Source organism: Castor canadensis, chromosome 3, assembly GCF_047511655.1.
Source record: "Castor canadensis chromosome 3, mCasCan1.hap1v2, whole genome shotgun sequence".
Classification (NCBI taxonomy): domain Eukaryota; kingdom Metazoa; phylum Chordata; class Mammalia; order Rodentia; family Castoridae; genus Castor; species Castor canadensis.
In genome coordinates, this window is record NC_133388.1 from 34,740,366 (window position 1) to 34,760,022 (window position 19,657).

Below are 19,657 nucleotides of genomic sequence, written 5' to 3' on the forward strand. Positions count from 1 at the left end.
ATAACCTTCTCCAGTACTGAAAATTTGCTGTTTCGATAAATACCCTGCGCGGCTGTGAGCAGCAGTCCTAATTAACGGTGTGCTCTTGTGACCCAAGCAGCAGGCTCTGCGTGATACGATGCATTTCCCTACATTCACAGCCTTTCCTGATAGCACAGGCATCTGCCCTTCCTCAATCGAAGCCACGTGTCCAGAGGAAGCAGGAATGGGAGCGTGTTTGGGTCTGGTTTGGTTTGGGGCTGACACTCAGGCTATAGATGTAGACATGGAAGAGACAGGGCTTTGGCAGTACACTGCATCCAACGTAGCCATGATTTTAAAAGTAGCACTCAAAATCCCTATGGTGTGAAATTGGTCTTTGGAAGTCAGTGGTGGCCAGCATTGAGGAGAAACTTAACCACCATAATGCCAGAACTATCGCATAGTGTTCTGCTGAGATCTGTTTGAGTGACAGGCTCGACCCTGAAAGCCTGGTCCTGCCTCATGGAGAAGCCATAGGAAGCAGTGTACAGAATGCCAGAACCCAGGTGAGAAGGTCTGGCTCCGATGCTAAGAGCTGGTTAGCCCCAGCCAAGTGTCTTAACCTCTCTGAACCACGGTCATTTACAAAGCAGAAATAGATAAGATTTCCCTTTGGGATTTCACAAAACTTTTATGATCATAATACAGTCTTCCTTGGCACCTATTATAGGGGATTGTTTCCTAGACCCTATGGGATATAAAAACCCTGTATGCTCAAGTCCCTTATACAAAATGTCATAATACTTCCATAGAACACACATACACACACATATGTCCTATGTGTATATGCTTTGATTCATCTATAGATTACTTACAATTCGTTATTACTTATAATTACTTATAATTACTTATAATTCGTTATTAACGAATACAATGTAAGTAGTTGTTACACTGCATTGTGTAAGGAATCACGACAAACAAGACTTTGCCCATGCTCAGTACAGATGCAGGTTTTTTTACTGAGTATTTTTTATTTGAGGTTGGTCAGCTCCTCAAATTCAGAGGAAAACTGAGGCACGGGACTGTAAAAAAGGAGTGAATATTATTATATAGCTGAGTATGGTGGTGCAGGCCTGTAATCCCAGCACTTGAGAGGCAGAGGCAGAAGAATCACAAGTTCGAAGTCAATCTGGGCTTCATAGTGAGACCCTGTCTCAAAAATAAATTAATTATTATCACTGAACACTAACTCAGTGCCTTTTGCTGATCAGGATACAGCTACCCTGTGATGCACAGAAAGGACCAGAAATAAGCAGCTTCCCAGCTTCTCACCTGCAGAGGAGCCCTAGGCACTGTTCACCCACCGCCAGCCCCTTTCCTTGCACATAGGGTGGGAATAATAACAACTGTGGAACAGTGCTGTCGGTGTAAGCAATTCCAATGCCCAAAGCCCTGGCCCAGTGCCTGGCCCAATGTGGATCCTGCTGAAATGAGAGCCACTTGGCCACTGCGCCTAAAACAGAGGCAGTTAGCCAGCAGGTGGCACGTATTCCTTCTGGGGACATCTTAGTACACACAGTCCAACACTTCCAGCGGCTCCATATGCTCTTTTTTATTTAAAAGGCAAACAAGCAAAAAGCTCATCAACAATGCACTGCATAGCGCTGTGACCCCTTCTTGAGGGAGGGAGGCATGCTGGTGAAGAGACATGTGGATTTACTACTGTGCCCTGGCTTCAAAGTGGCCTCGTGTACTCATTCCCTGGCTAGACCTTCCGTGGCTCCCGGCAATGGGTCAGAACTACATGGGATCGCTGGGTCCTGCAACCAGTGAAACACTGTCCCAACAAGAACCTTTGCAGATGCTTTCTCAGTCTCTTCCAAATCCCCTAAAACAAGCTGCAGACTTCTCTGTAAAAGCCAGTGAGTAAATATTTTAGGCTTTGCTCTTCATAGGGACAGTCTCTGTCACAACCACTTCACTCCCTGGTAGCTCAAAAAAGGCATAGATAATTCATAAACAAATGGTGCAGCTATGTTTCAATAAAATTTGATATATGAACACTGAAATTTGAATTTCACATGATTCTCACACATGAAATATTGCTCCCCCTCCCTCCCTCTCTTCCCCCCCCATCTTTTAAAGCATTTCAAAATGGAAAAACCACTCTGATCTTGAAGGTTGTAAAACTGGCATGGGGACAGGCAAGTACTGTGCTAACAATTGTCCTAAGGTTGTAAGATGTCACTGGCCACTTATTTTTCCCAACTATTGACCTCTCCTTCCCAGGAATGCAGTAGAGTTTAGTGATAGTAATAACTCAGGATAAGGAAGGAAAAGTTCCCTCTGCACTCACTTCCTGACAGTTAGGTTTTATCATCTGCTTCCTTGGCTAGCTCCTTGAAGGGGAGTCTTGAGTCTTGGTAGAATCCAGAGTCATACTCCCTTGGCAGTTCCCTCTCATTCTTGCTCCTTTGGTTGCCCCTGTGCAGTCAGTGAGACTGGCACATGCTTCTCCAGCTAAGTGTATGTTGTCGAGTGGTCTCTTTCATTGTTTGCAAAACTATATAGTCTATTGAATTGGCTGGGCAGCCGTGAGAAAAAATGCTTATTAACATATTTCAATATCATAATTTTATATATTTCAAAATATAATTGAAGGCACGGTCCTGTAAGGAAGCCATGCATACTGGATGGGCTGCAGTAGACAAAACTTCCCTTCATTCCTTGTGAATGCATCAGCTTGGCCATTTCTCATTGGTGGCACGTGCTTATTTCTGTCCTGAGTGGTGGGCACCCAGTGAGCAAGGAGTCAGTTCTGTAATGAAGAGCACCTCCCATGCTCACTGCCAATCTCTGAAATTCTCTTTTCTGCCGTCCCATGGACTTTGCTGAAACAAATGAATATACTACACTGTTTACTTTGCCATCAATCTACCGTGACAAATACAAGAAGGAAAACCAAAATGTCAGCTATAAAAAAAAGACAAAATTCCAAATTGATTTTCCTTTCTAAGATAGACAGTGTGGTAGGTAGAACAGTGACCCTCCAAAGGTGTCCACATCCTAATGTGATGCTGGATCCTGAGCATCCATCAGCCTCAAAACCTGTGCTACATCACCTTATATGCAAAAGGGACTTGGCAGGTATGACTAAGTTAAAGACTTCAAGATGGAGAAACTGTCCTGGCTGGTTTCCCTGCGATCACATGGAGGAGGCAGGGGGTGGTGAAAGAGGGGTGCAGAGGCTGAAGTGATGGCCGGGGAGAGGGGTGTTGGGATGCAGGCAGTCTTTAGAAGCTAGAAAAGGAAGAACTGGATTTTCCCCTGGAGCCTCCAGAGGGCAGGCAGTGTTGCCAAATCAGGTCAGACTTCTGACCTTCAGAACAAGAAGGGAATAAATTTCTTTCATTTTAAGCTACTGCTTTGATTGCAGTTTGTTACAGCAGCCACAGGAAACTCATACCTGCAGCTGGTGAAAATGTTTCAGATAAAGAGAAAACACAGTTTCCAGTAAGTCAGTCACTGGCTCTCATTACACCTAACCCCAAAGAAGAAACCTCTACTCTTTCATACAGGATCTCTGAACTCCAAAACCACTGATGGTTGAAATCAGAATGAGGTATAATGGAAGGTTGAAAGGGGGAAGTGGGCAGTTAGAGAACACTGTAGTCATATACAAAAACGTTACCCAAGAGGGCTGCAGAGGACGAGATAGAAATGGAATGTGTCTTTATTTATAGCAAAGCCTGCCTTCCCTCTCAAGTATGTGACAGAAGAGCTGTTTTAAAGTTTTATTCTTCAAACTTGGCTGCAGAACTTGGCTTCTTCTCAGAACTGTGCTTTTGTATTTAGTTTTAAAATATAAGAAGCAACCCCATGGTTAAATTGTAGGCAGAGGTGGTACAGGCAGGAAAAATGCTGTGGGGAATGGAACGAGCTGAAATGTTATTCTGATTTAGTTAGTTGCTTAAGAAAAACAAATAGAGGATAAAATAGCAAATGGCCTGGACAGGTTCCAAGTTGAAGATTTCTGAATACCCTGGCATTGACAATACTCCCTGGCAAAGGGTGGTACTGCTACAAAAGTAGGCAGACATTAAGATGGGGACTTGGTTTCAAGGTAGAGAGGAAAGAAAACATTGCCCCTTACTGTCAGGAATTCCCTCAGTCATTTTCTGTGGGTCAGTGACACAAAACTTTTACAGCAACCTGGGAAATCCAGTCTATGGGAATAGAAACCAATGCTAACCTTCTCAAAAATAATATAGACTAGGAGTTATGACTCCTTGTGACCTAAGAATTCTACATTTTTCTATTAATAACAAGTAAGAAGCTAATTAAATTATGGTATGTTAGCCATTTAACAGAGCACTATGCAATCTCTAAAACTGATGATGACAAGATAGCCAGATTAATACTGAGGAGACAGATGAAAGAGAAACAACCAGTACACATTCTAATAACCACTTAGTATATTACATATACACTGGTACAAATTAAAAGATGAGAGGAAACGGATCAGAATGTGCATGTGGTCATATCTATGTGGTAGCAATACTTGAGAAGTTTTCCCTCTACTGTATGCTTTGCTTTTTTTGAAATTGAATAATTGCTTTTAAAAATTGAAAAATAAGATAATTTTTTTAAAGAAAAGGAAAACAAAAGCCAGTCAGTAGAAAGCTCAGTTTTACCAAAGTCTTACTGTATGAGTTTGAGAACTAACATCGATTATGCTTTCTAGCTTTGCAGACCTCATATGAAGGATGAGGCTGTATTCCCGTTACATTCATCTCCTATGTGGGGTACAGACCATCCCCAACTTAACAGTGATTTATGACTTTTGAGTTTTTGATGGTAAAAAGAATACATTTGGTAGAAACCATACTGTTTTGAGTTTTGACCTTTTCTGAAGCAATACTTGTGATGGTGGGCAGCTCCCAGCCAGTCGTATGCTCAGACAGGAAACAGCTGATCTCTACAGGGTATAGGGCTGGGATGTTTGCTTGGTGGGTTAGCTGTATTAAATGCATTTCTGACTTACTGTATTTCCGACTTATGATGGGGTTATTGGAGCATATGTTATGGGGAACACAACCCCATCATCAGCTTAGGAGTATCTGTATTGTTAATATATAATTTATTGTAAATGTACCTCACCTTTGTTCACAACACTCTATTACCTGGAATCATTTCTTGGCTCTTTTCCAATGGGTCTACCTTTTTTTATTTTCCTTTCTTTACTTTCTTTCATGTGTGTGTGTGTGTGTGTGTGTGTGTGTGTGTTTTGAAACACAGAGGTAGATATGGGAAGAAGGTCATTGTGGGATGGAGGAAAAATGGGACACCAAGGAATGATACAAGCCAAGAAAACACCAGGAATTCCTGAAGCCACAAAAAGGTAGGAAGAGGAAAATGAAAACCAGTTGGTAGAAAGCTCAGTTTTACCAGTCTTACTGTATGAGTTTGAGAACTAAAAACTAAAAACCTTCCGTGGGAGATGAGACTCCTCAGTGGGATATTGACCCTTTAACACCTTAATTTCAGGTTTCTAGCTTCCAGAACTGGGAGAATAAATTTCTATTGCTCTGAGCCACACAGTTTGTGGTGATTCACTGCAGTACCCTAGGAAACTAATTCAGAAACATTCAGAGATGTCATGTTGACAGATAGATATAAGCTAACTTCCTGCATGTTTTCTTGACCAAAAAGGTCTCTAGAGCCAGATAAGATTTCTTCCAGGTAGTGTCTTTTCAGATCTATTTCATATTAGAGTTGCTTTTCAGGATATATTCCCCCTTCATGGAGTTTTACAAAGATAGGTTGGGGTAATTAACTGTCATTCTGTGACTGTGGTGACATGCTTCAGTGTCATTTTCCTCCTGCTACTTACCCTAGTGACTGGCATCACCAGTCACCTGGGCTCAAATCTTGACCATAAGCCTCAAATCCTTCTCTCTTCTCCCCAATCTTAAATTAATCACATCAGTCCTGTTTTTTAAATGTGCTGAAAGTTTTCAGCACTCTTCATCTGTACCACTATCACCCTAAACCAATAAAATACTCAGGAAATGGCTTTTCTAAAGCACTTTAAGACCAACTGAGTAAGGGCAAAATAGTTTCTGCTGGGTATTGAGGGGTGGGGGAGAGGGAGGGGGTGGAGTGGGTGGTAAGGGAGGGGGTGGGGGCAGGGGGGAGAAATGAACCAAGCCTTGTATGCACATATGAATAATAAAAGAAAAATGAAAAAAAAAAAAAAGACCAACTGAGGCTATATGAGCCAACCCATCTTCTTTCAAAGACCATGTTCTAAACTTCTATTATTGGTAATAACTAGCCCTTTTGGAATAACCCTCCTTCTGAGAGCAACTAGAAAGATAAAAAATATTTTGGTAAATATGTTTGAAGGTACTGGAGAGCTACCAAGGGAGTAAGAATTTATTCCCATGATCTGAAAGGAGAAAACTAAGACAGTGAGCCCATCAGTTGGAGATGCTTTTTATTCTCAAATGGCATTGCTAATTTCTTTCTTTCTCTTTCCTTTTTTAATTTATTTTAGAAAAGTTCTGCTCTTTATGGTAATTTCTTAAGCAAAAGGCACAATTGGGAAGTTGAACAAAGCCTTAGCAGTCCCATGAATCTCAAGGAACAGAAATGGCAGGTCAGAGTCCACTAAGGGGTAGGGGCCTAACTGAACACCAGGGCTTGGGTTGGAACCAGAGAACTTCCAATAAAAAATAAAGTTGAGCCAGCCCAAATGAAAACTAAAGACCAGCTACAAATAGGATATGCTTAGATTAAGGAAATGTGCTCCTATTTTAACTGACTGACATTAAAAAAAAAACAAAAACACCTAAATTCTTTCAGGAGTAAGACAATATTCCTACAGAGCTTTAAATTATCTCTCCAATATTAATTGTATAAACAATGTCCAGAACTTAACTAGAAATAGAGAACAAAAGAAGAAGAAAGAAGTAGCTGATAGAGGCAGTCTGGCAAGTGATAAGGATTTTAAAGTATCAGACATAGACTTTAACTATGATTTATATGTTTAATAAATTAAGTGATAAAATAGAGAATTTTGGCAAGAAACTAAAAAACTATAAAGAAGAATTAAATGGAAATTTTAGAACTTACAAAAGCAATAACCAAGTCTGTAAATCCAAAGGAATGGACTTACCCACAGATTATCTAAGCTGTTGAAGAAAGAATTAGTGAACTAGAGGTATGTCCATAGAAAATACCCATATTGAAGCACAAAACAATAAACTGAACACAGAAAGAAGCATAAGAAACAGTTGAGGAAAAATTTCACAACATATGAAGAGTCCCAAGAAGAGAGAAAGAGAAAACTAGATATAAACAGTACCTAAAGACTTAATGCCCCAGAAATTTTTAAGCACCAATCAAATACAAGACACCTTATGAGCAGTAAGGAGAATAAATAAAGTCACAACTCACAGTAAAATGACAAAAACTAAAGCAAATGATATCTGAAAAGCAGCCAAAGGGGAAAAAACAGATTACATTCAAAAGAGCAACAAATAAACATCAAACCTCCTAACATAAATAATGAACACCAAGAGACAATGAATTATCAAAGTATGGAAAGAAATAGCGATGATCTGAAATTATATATCTAGAGAAAACACCCTTCAAAACTTGAAGATGAAACAAAGACATTTTAAACACATGAAAACTGTAAGAATTATCTTCAGCAGATCTACACAAAAGAAAATATTAAAAGTGGTTCTTCAAACAAAAGAAAAATTATCCCAGATGTAAGCAGAGAGGCAGAAAATAATAAAGGGCAAAGGGAAGGATAATTTCTGAGAAAATCTACATAGCCATCCTATTTAACAAGTAAAACAAAAAAATATTTAAAAGGGGGAAAAAGGGAATAAAGGAGAAAGATGGAGGGGGTGAATCTAAGTTATATCGTAAGCTCTTATGTAAATGTCACAGTCTATCTTCTGTACAAGTATAATATGCTAATAAAAAATATCAAAAAATTATTTTAAAATGACAACATCTTATAGGGTTTAAAGAAAAGAACATTTGCCCTGACCATATCCCCAAATGTCAGTAGCCATCTTCCTTTTCAAAGCAATGACTACATCTTCCAGAACAGAAATTCAATAAACTAACTGTGGCATCACCCCAAATAGGAATTCTATCTCACCATAATTATTTAATTCCTTTTCTTTCAATGGATATTTGGTTCATTTCCAGTCTTTGGATATGACTTACCACAGAGTGATCAATATTCTTTTGGAGTGTGGGTCTATGTCTACATCTATATCTTTCCATATGTTTTCTATCCCCTCGCTGGAATACAGTTTTAGTACTGAGAGTGCTGACCCATTTTCTGCCCATGCTTATCCATTTTCATCTTGATTTCTATTGGCAAAGTAACAGTTTTTTAATTTTTTTTCCTCTTCTATTTTTTTTAAATTTTTATTTTATTCATATGTGCATACAATGTTTGGGTCATTTCTCCCCCCTTCCCCCACCCCCTCCCTTACCCCACCTCCCGCCCCCTTCCTCTTCCCCCACTCCCTCAATACCCGGCAGAAACTATTTTACCCTTATCTCTAATTTTGTTGTAGAGAGAGTATAAGCAATAATAGGAAGGAACAAGGGGTTTTGCTGGTTGAGATAAGGATAGCTACACAGGGCATTGACTCACATTGATTTCCTGTGCATGTGTGTTACCTTCTAGGTTAATTCTTCTTGAACTAACCTTTTCTCTAGTTCCTGGTCTCCTTTTCCTATTGGCCTCAGTTGCTTTTAAGGTATCTGCTTTAGTTTCTCTGTGTTAAGGGCAACAAATGCTAGCTAGTTTTTTAGGTGTCTTACCTATCCTCACCCCTCCCTTGTGTGCTCTCGCTTTTATCATGTGCTCATAGTCCAATCCCCTTGTTGTGTTTGCCCTTGATCTAATGTCCACATATGAGGGAGAACATACGATTTTCGGTCTTTTGGGCCAGGCTAACCTCACTCAGAATGACGTTCTCCAATTCCATCCATTTACCAGCGAATGATAACATTTCGTTCTTCTTCATGGCTGCATAAAATTCCATTGTGTATAGATACCACATTTTCTTAATCCATTCATCAGTAGTGGGGCATCTTGGCGTAACAATTTTTTTAAATGAGCCTCCTATTCTCCCATGATTTTACAACTTATTTATTTTCCTTTCAAAGATAACTATTAGCTTTTCATTTTTCTTGTTCGAAATCGTGCCAATAGGGAATTTACACTATGGCCATTCAGGTTCCTTGTAGCATAAGAACATTGCAAGGGAGCATGGGGAGTTTAACAACCTGCCCAAATGCAAAATCTTAGACTCTTTGAAATGAAATGAGGAAAGAATGGAAAGATGAAATGAATCCTTAAGTACACCAAAGGCTTTTCAAATTAGAAATCTATACTCATGAAAACACATCATATTAAACCACACTGAGCTATTCCCCCACACTAAAAATACCACTACACCAGTACCACTGGTCTGGGACTTGCCTTCCCACCTGTCTCCTGCCAACCAAGATAATGCAATGGGAAGCTTTTCTTCCAGCAAGCATAATCCTGGGAAGAAAGGAAAACAGAACAGTTTTTTCCTAAGGCAATAAAAAAAAAAACTTTCAAAATTTTAATGAAAGGAATCTTAAAATGCATCCTGAACGATTAAGTTAGTTACCCCAAATACTTTCTGAAGTTAGTCCTTGGGGGTGTTATTTAAAGTTAAGAAAAAAAGAGTGAAAGAAAACAAACTTTAAATGTTCAAGACTAAAAAAGTCTTTGTTGTAACATTCTGACTTGTTTTTAAAGTTTTGTCTGAGTTGACTTTGCAAAGGAAACTAAAAAGTAAGCAAAGAAGGCTAAGAAAGAACAAACAGACCCATTTATTGGTATAACATGTAAATTTATTTTTGATTATGAAAGACCTAGAATGCAATAATTGAAGAATATTTTTAAGGTTACTCAGCCTAGTTAACCCTTCACTTTGCCAATGACAGAACTGGACTTAACAAAAAGGAGAAATATTTCTTCATAAATAAACTTGAGCTGGTGGTGCAGCCAAAATATATGCCCAGATATCTTGGTCCTGTTACATACTCTGTCCATGGCCCTCTCCTTTTACCTACAGGCAGAGAGGAGATCGCCAGGAGTTGTACAAGTATTTGGTTCAAAACTTTGTCACAAGAGATTTTCTGAGAACTCACAGGCACAGCCTACTGAAACAACCTCTGTTCATTTGCCCTCATTACCTCAAATTCTTTCTACATTTTATCAGTCACCATGTCCTATTGATTCTACCTTCTGAACATCTTTTGACCATATCCCCTTCGTCTATACTACCACTAAACTATCATTTGTCCTCACCAAATTCCTGTAAAATCTCCAAACTGTTTTCCTGCCTAGAGTCCTACCATTTTTTGTATCACTTCCACACTGAACAACTTCCACCATGAGCCTCCACATTGGCTTCCTTACCTCAAATCCCATTCTTCACACTGAACTTATAACTTCTCTCCTTCAACTCTTTTTATGGAGAATAAAAGAGGACTTTGATGGTTTCCCTTTGCTATTGGGATAATCCTTCAGGAGTCAGTGTCTTATCAATAAACAGCACACATAATACAGGACAGTTCGAGGAAGACTGACCAAGTATAAAGAGGTAACAGGGTGTGGAAGAACCATAAAGGAACTCTCAGAAATGCCTGGCTAGTGAAATAGAACTGTGCAGCTGATGCCTTCTATAATGGTCCACAATCACTTCTGGATTCCCCCAAATCCTGGTATTCATACCTTGGTGTTAACCTCTAACTTTGGGTGAGAACTGGACATGGTGACTTGTTTCTAACAAGTCCACAATTAGTTATAAAAGACTGAGACTCCTCTATTACTAACCCACAGAAACATTTCAAAACACTTAGTTTTGAAGTAAGTTGTTACACAGCCATAGATAACTAAAACAAAGCGGACCACCCCAAGGTCTAAAAGTATGAGTAGAGGAAAGGGAAAGGTATCAGGACCCAGGAATAGGAGATCATTCTGTCTTGGGAGGATCAATGACTTCCAAGACAAGGGACATAGCCAGTGCAAGACGTCACAGAAAGAATCAAAGAAAGAACTTCCTGACTTGACTATTCTTTCTCTCCTTTCTCCCCTGGGATCTTACTGACCAAACTCAACTGGAAGCCAGAGGTCACAAAAGCCCTATACATGTGATCCAAATATCTCAGCCTTCTGGGCCAGATAATAGCATGTAGCGGGTAGAACCTGTTTGTAGAGGCACAAAAGATACCTGTATAAGACCCAAACTCTTGACATTACACATTAGGTCCTTCATGATCTGGCTCTCATCTGCCTATCCAGCTATGTCTTAAGCCTTCATCACAGAAACCCAGATCTATGAAAACAGCCACCTGAACTGTCCAGAATTTAGTACATAACATCACAACTCTGCTGCTTTACATGTGCTCAACCTTCAGCCTCTTATATTTTTTCTCCCTTTCTCTACCAGGTTAATTCCTGTTCATCTTTCAAGAATGAAGGCAGGAGCCAAATGCTCCGGATGTCGTCTATGACATCCTCCTCCTCCTCTTGGTATACACTGTGTGACCCTCAGCTTGCCTCCACCAACACTGAAACTGTCTAGTTTCTCACCTTTCCCCCATTGGCTAGAGGGCTCATCAAAGACTCAGTCATCATCTTGCATGCCTAACTCACATCTCACAGTGTCTGGCACACAAATGACAATCAATATATATGCTGGTTAAATGGTTTTTAATCCTCGTTATGCCTTGGTCGCCAGGATTTGCAGACTCCCATACCACATTGTGCTGTCTTCTATGAATTTTAAAACAGCTTATCCCTGTCTCCCTTCAAAGCTCTGCCTTTGCCAGGCTAGATTTTTCCTTCCTGCTGTATATTACTGCCTACGAAACTGAAATAGCACTGTGTTTACTTTCTGGAAGTATGCCTAAACCAGCTTCTGCCTGGGATTTCAAGGGTCCTTGATCTTTAGAGAAGGTGACCTTGGAGGTATTACAGCAACATAAAGACAAGAATCAAATTCCAGCCTTGGAAAAGGAGTCAATAACTGAAAACTAACAGGTGAAGGAAGCCATCAATGACAAAACCATATAACCACCCTCTGCTGTACAAGAATGTTGGCCTTTTCTTCTTCCTCTAAAAGCCTTAATTCTCCAGTGACAGTATGTATTACTGACAGTATAGCACTGCTATACTGTTCCTGAAGTCTATATAACATATAATTATAATTGTACAAATGTCCTAAATGTTTTTAGCAAACTAAAGAAACAAGTCACCAAGAAGATATCTTATATATTAAATAATCATTACAATTACCATTTTCTTCTGATGCCTGACTAAATTCGGTTTAATCTCAGTCTAGTTATCTATGATTGTCTAAAATATTTCCAGAAACATTCAAAAGACCTTTAAATATGCATGCACATTGACAGCATTATTTTGATATCAGAAATCAACTTCTGAAAGGCTAAAACTTAATAGACTTCAAAATCTTTGCAGAAAGGTCTCAAGCAATCTCTTCACTTTACAAGACGAAAGAATGCCTAAGTGTCATTAAGTTAGTGGCGGTACACGGCATTCATATTTTATTCTTTAATCTCTCTTCCATGGGACACTAAATATATTCTTTTGTGTTAAAAGTATTTTGTAATTGAGACAGGATGAGGGAAAGAAAGAAGGAGAAAGACAAAAGAAAGAGTCAAGAAGATGAAGTTCCCCATTCAAAGACCCAAAGCAGTAAGAACCAAAGCTGAAATCAGCTACTCGGAGCCCTAAGCTCCCTGTTTGGCATCTTCTATCACAAGATGAAGATCTTTCTAACCAAGTTAGTAGGGCCAAGTTAAGCTACAATTTTCTCTGTCTACCCACCATATAGGAGCTCAAAGTTCTACCAAATCAAACTACCAATCCAATTGGAAATTCTTCTAGAGATATTGTGTGATGGTTAATTTTGACTGCCAACCTGACTGGATGGAGAGATGCCCAGAAGTGAAGTAAAGCAGCTCTGGGTGTGTCTATGAGATCATGAGGGCGCTGCCCTGGTTGGTGGTTTAATCCATTAGTGTAATTGTGCAACATGAAGCCTCATTGGAGGAAGTGGATCACTGGGGTGTGCATTTGAAGGGGATATCCCGGCCCTGGCCTCTTCTTGTTTCTCCTCTTTGCTTCCTGTCTGCCATAAGGTGAATGGCTTTCCTCCACCATGTTCTTCCTACAGGTTTCTGTCTTTCCATAAGCCTAAAAGCGATGGAATCACCAGACTATGACTCAAACCTCTGAAACCCTGAGCCAAAATAAGTCTTTTCTTCTTTAAATTATTTCTCTTGGGTATTTGTCACAGCAATGAAGTCTGACTAACATACATTATTAACAATACTCAGAGAAAATCAAACAAGATCCAAAGCAGTCTGTTCTTCCTCTAAAAAAATTTACCTACTTATAAAAGAGAGTGAGTCTTTTTGAAAATATTAACCAGAAAAATAAGAGTGCCAGTGAGTAGAGTGAAACATCAGCATGACAAATGTAAGAAATTAATCTATGTCAAGTCCTGAGGACAAACATGAAAGTCATAGATCTGACACATGATATTTTCATTGGTTTAACTTTGTCAGTGACTACTGAGATCCAGCAATGTGGTTAATGATAGTTTGGGGCTGATAACATGGTGGTACCAGTGGCTGGGGCAATAAGACTTCTTGCACATAGTCATGGCTTCAGCAGAAATTGCTGGAGAACCTTAAGCGTTCCTTCAGTTTTTTTCATCTATAAAATAAGATGTTGGCTAGAAATCTGTAAGATAAAGCTAGCACAATGCCTCAATTCTAACATTATGACAAGTACTTAGTTCTTCTAAACGTTGAGAGACGTACAAATATTTATGAAATAAACAAAATCAATCTCAAAACACCAACTTCCCCGTGACTTTATAACATACTATACTTGGATATTATAAAGGACACTAGAAGGATTTTTTTCAGTTTATTTGGTCACCAAATTCTCCTGAGAACATATTAAAACTCAGATTCTAAGGACTCAGCAGAGATCTATTCTATAAAAATATCTTGGGGTGGTGGGGTCCTATGAGTATTGGTGCTTTTAGAAAGCACTCCTAAGTGATCTGACATGCAGCTAGGTTCAGATACTACTGCTACCTTGGATAATTCAATGACCCATGGTCCTTGGGATCCAAGAGCATAGAAAAGGCTAACAGGTCTGAGTCTTAATGAATAATTAAGGTTTTCTTTTAAATAGATCCTTAATGTGACCAATACATTTTTTATACACACCTCCAGTCCAAAATGTGAATATGAAGGATGAAAAACTAAATTAGAAAGTCTGCTCAAGTCAATAAATAAATCATACCTTGAGAAAGTACAACTTTTCACAATTAATGACATGAAAACATAAAAAGAAAATGGGGAATAATCTGAACGGTGTGGGTTTATAAAACCCGCCCATTGTTACTCACATGTCAGAAGAGTGCCATCTGAAATGCTATTTAAAAGTCACAACAAGCATCACTAACAACAGTGCCTTGTATATTTCCAAAGAGCTAGAAGAAAGGATTTTGAATGTTTTACCACAAAGAAATGATAAATGTTTGAGATGAAGAATATGCTAATTGCTCTGATCTGATCATTACACAATACACAAACATCAAAAAAAACCATACATGTGACAATTAAATATGAAATCACATTATAAACATAATCATCCCACTTATTACTCAGACGTTTGCCCAGATCCCTCTATGTCTCTAGAGTTAGCATTTTAAATGTTACCATCTGAATCAACACAACACAGCCTAAGCAAAAATTTCACACTGAAAACGTCTGTGACAACAGAAAGAAACAAACAAGAGGGAAAAAAACTGAAAGCACAATTTTCTAAACTATAAATTTTAGTGGTAGATATGTAAGAAAAGGTTTGTTTTTAAGGCTGCAACCTTGAATAAGTGATCACAGAAAGGAACTTCCATAGAAAATACTGGGCATTAATCTGGCCTTCAAGATTCCCTTCATTGACCATATCCCACAGTGACTAAGATCTTGGGTGGAGTCAAAGGCTGGGCTACTGCACAGGAAGTAGAAAATTCGTGTGCTTATCCCATGGTTCAAGTATACACATGGCTTAAGTAAGTCAACATAGATTTAAAATGGTTTTAGCACCCAGACCCGCACTTTGCAATGAGGGTGCATTCTTTCTTTCTAACAGATTGAACAGGTTCAAGTAATTGCTTTTAGAACAATTAATATCACAAATTACACAAGCACATACTCCTATGCAAACATGTCACAAGGAAGCAAGATGCATTTCTTCTGCTAGTAGTCATTTCTCTAAAAAACCACAATATATGTTTATTTCTAAATTAAACAAGAGAGGGAGAGGGAACAGGGGAAAGGGGAGAGAAGAGAAGAAAAGCGATGAGATGAGATGAGACAAGACGAGACAAGATCTTTCTTCCCATCTGAAAAGTAAAACCCAAGTTCTCACAAATGTTAATGAAGTTTTTCCCTGCAACATAATAGCAAACACTGTAGTAGAAAGGCGTTCGGATTGTATGACCCTTATATTTCCTGTTAACCTTTAATAATCCATGGATTTACAACCCCTGAGTAATATAAAATATTGGTACTGTTTTTTTTTTCTGTCTTAAAAAGGCAACTTACTGTAAAAGTTACTTTGGTCAACTTATTAACAGCACCAATATTTATATATCTTATAATTTATTTGTTCTCCAAGTGTCACCGTCACTATAAGACCTACAGATGAAAGAAGAAATATTAGGGAAGACATTATGGGTCAGGTGGTATTCAAGATGCTCCATTCGTTTTATCTCAATGGATTTTTATAATAACCTTCCATTTTTTTTCTTTTCTTCTTTCTTCTTTTTCTTTTTGTAGATGAAAAAAATTGGGACTTATAAAAGTTAAATACTTTTTTTTTTTTTGGGATACTGGGGTTTGAACTCAGAGTCTCACACTTGCTAGGCAGGCACTCTACCACTTGAGGCACTCCACCAGTCCCACAGAAGCTAAGTAGATAGCACAAAGTCACACTGCTGGGTTGTTGTGGAGTTGGAATTTTAACATAGGCTCAACTCCAAATTCCTATTCCTGCTAGCCTGGCATAAGGTTATCCCAGTTTGGAGTGGAGGAAATAACAATAAATGTATTTCTCTTATTCTATATGCTTCATTGATTGCTGCATTCCACAAATCTACAGTTTATTACAAATCTATAGTTTCTTTATTAGAAATGGGTTATCCCATACTACTCTTGCAAAGCAAAGAATTATAGAATTTTATATTCAAAGTAAGAATAATATAAGAGTTCTATTTTTACAAGAAAAGAGACAAAATTATCCAGGAATATCTAGAGCAACATTGTCCCTATGGTGAACATAGATTGAACCACAGAGTTACAGAATGCACAGAGCCTAGCAGACAATTCAAATATCTCTAACTCATTTCCTTTATGTAACATCATTTGGCTAAATTCTCATAAACATGCAAAGTAACTGTAACCTCAAATTCAACACGTGCAAAAATAAACATATTTCCTTGCTTTAATACATAGTCTTCTAAATGTTCCTATTTGAATGAATAGCACCAATGTCTTTCTATCACAGGTCAAAAACCTAGGCATCTTCAAACCTCTAACTGCTTAATTCCATAGCCATTCAGTTTTAAGTCATTATTAATTCAGACTCTTTACTCACTCTTCTTAGTCCCTTCCCATTCTAAAGGACACTGCCCCATCCAGACACAGAACTACCCTCTCAGGAGCCTCCATCTCATCTTGACACCAATCCATTTGACACCCTGGGAAAAGACTCTTAATTCCAAACCGACAGTGATTTCACAACTCTGGGTATACACGTTTCATAGTCAAAATGCCTATATTCTGAACTGTGTCTCCACCTCGGCTCTCTTCCCACAATGTTACCTCTCTGTTTACTCCCTGTAAGTCACCCTCTGCCCACGTAGATGGGGCCTGGTGGCTCCGCGCCTTGGCTGAACAGAGCTCATCGCAAGCAACGCCCTTCCCCTCTGCTTTCCTCACACTGTCACCCTATTCCTTTGGAACCAAGCTCAGAGACCACTCGTCCACGAGCCCACCCTCACCTCTAAAGCGAGGGAATTCACCTCCCCCTCTGAGATTACATAATTCTTTCCTTGCACGTCTGTTTTGGCAATTAACACTCACGCTCTGTAACAGCTATTTGTGTATAGCTATGCCTCCCACAGCTGGACTTAGACACGCCGCCATCTCTTCCCCAGCATCTAGCCCCTACCTGGTACGCTGCGAGTTCAAAGAACTCCCAATGAACAGCTCTAGCACCACACTGTGAAGGCCTTCTCCTTAAAGAAGAGCAACCACCATCCGCATTGCCTCACACTTGTGAGTTTGAACAAAACACAACTACGTAAAACGTTTCTGGTGTTGAGTTCCAAGTTTTCAAGCTTCCTAAAATCTTAGAATTGGACAATCCAAGGAATAGAAGAAAAATTCTCATTTATCTGTCAAGGCAGTTTAAGCAGAAAACATTTGTCCCGTTGTCACCCATCCATCAGCCCTTACACAGAACGTGACACACAGAGGCATCTTGCCCAGTGTCTAATGAGACATCTTACTTTGCAGTAGACTATCATGTTGGGAGAGCTCTCCTCTGGATCAGTGGTCCCCACTGCTCTCTGATCCCCGGAGCCCTGAGCCATCCTGGGTGTCTTCTTTCACACTACAAACAGAAACAAGTACACCATTAAGTCATGAAGGTAGTAGAGTTTTTACAAAGCTCCGAAAAGGAAAGAACTCAGGGCCTCACACTTGCTAAGCCAGGTTCTTTACCACTTGAGCCTCTCCCCAGCTCTTTTTGCCTTAGTTATTTTTCAGATAGTCTGTGGTTTTGTCTAAGTTATCCTGGATCATGACCCTCCTACCTATGCCTCCTGCATAGCTGGGATTCCAGACGCACACCTCCCAGCTTGTTTGTTGAGATGGGGTCTCACTAATGTTTTGCCAGGGCTGTCCTCCCAATCTCTGCCTTCTAAATAGCTGAGATTTCAGGCATGTGCCATACCAGAAGAACTAAATATCTTTTGACAGTTTTCGTGAAAACAAAACATGATATAGTTTCTTATCTTTCATCACGAATTTAAAATAAATTTTTAGCTCTAGGGGTAAGTGGTACAGTGCCAATCTAGCAAGTGTGAGGCCCTGAGTTCAAACTCCAGTATTACCAAAAACAAATAAAAAAAAAACTGATTTTTTTAAAGCCAGGGTATGGTGGTGGTTTTACCAAGCATGTTCATTCTTCTAATCCCAACCTAACATGTTCTTAATTTCCATCCTGAAGTCACAAACCCTTGGAGTGAGTATATGCCATTCTTAATAATCTTAATCTCAAGGCAGATAAGCCAATCATTTGGAGGTTGATTTTGCCTTGCCAATTATAGAAATGTAAACCAAGATACCAAGGAGACATCAGTGTATAACCACAAAAATGGCTGTAATAATAAAAAATAAAAATTCAAATACCAAGTGTCGACAAGGACAGGAGACATAAGAACCTCTGCACGTTGTTGGCAGAAGTGTAAAATGCTACAGTCACAGCAGAAAGCAGTCAGTGGTTCCTTTTACCATGTGGTCGATGACCAAAACTGAAAAGAAATACTCAAATACCTGTACTCAAATGCAGATGGCTATTCACAGTAGCCAAAAGCTGAACAACCAGATGTCCATTGGCGGATGAGTGGATAAACAAAACACGTATAATCCACACAGTGGAATAGTACTCAGTCATAAAAAGGAATGAATTTCCAATGCACACTACAATGTGCAGGAATCTTAAAGATATTATGTTAAGTGAAAGAAGCCAGACAGAAAGAGGTTATGTAAAATATCCATAATAAGGAAATCCAGAGAAGAAAACAGATTGGTAGTGGCCAGCAGCTGAGGAAGCAAGCATTCTGGTGAGACAGAGGGTTTCCTTCGGGGATGGTGGAAATACTTGAAACTACGAAGAGGCAAAGGTTGTAGACTACTGTGGATGCAACAAATGCCACTGAGTTAGATACTTTAAAGAGGGTTGATTTTATGGTATGTGAATTTCACCTCAATTAAGAAAAATGAATGTGTTGAATTTGGCTTTTTTTAAACCCTGGAGAGATGATGGTGAGATCACAAGCATATGGAATTTTTGAGTAATGAAGCAAGCTCACTTCTTGGCCTAACACTCTACTTGCTGTGTGACCTTGAGCAAGTTAAACAACCCAACATATGGAGTGCCTGCTGTATGTTCAGAACCATGCGAAGGAAACTTCAGCAGGGAGACGTGAGTTGCACAGGGTCCCTTGAAGGCAAGGGTTGAACAGACTGAGAGAGGGCGTGCAGTGGGAAGTCATAGAGCCCTCTGCAGATGTGTCTCCAATCCAACAGTCTGCCCACCTTATTTGCACAATTTCCTTAGGCTTCTCATCAAAGAATTTATACATACCACACTTACCCTCCCTGCCCCCAGAAAAAAAAAAATAAGGCCATTCAATTGGAAATAAAAATTCAGGACACATTCTATTATAAAAAGTTGGTATCAAAGATTATCCCATAAGAATAAATTTGGGTGGGAATGGGG

At 39.3% G+C, this 19,657-nt stretch overlaps 1 protein-coding gene across 14 annotated transcripts in view; it reads right to left on the minus strand.

Annotated features, from left to right (window-relative positions):
- Positions 1-19,657, minus strand: part of Rgs6 (regulator of G protein signaling 6) — a 562,790-nt gene that overhangs the window by 520,235 nt on the left and 22,898 nt on the right. For all 14 annotated transcript variants that reach the window (XM_074067626.1, XM_074067630.1, XM_074067634.1 and 11 more), the window contains exon 2: positions 17,661-17,764. In XM_074067626.1, coding sequence (XP_073923727.1) covers positions 17,661-17,744 — 84 coding nt within the window. In that variant the 5' untranslated portion in view covers positions 17,745-17,764. The remainder of the gene's footprint in view (positions 1-17,660; positions 17,765-19,657) is intronic.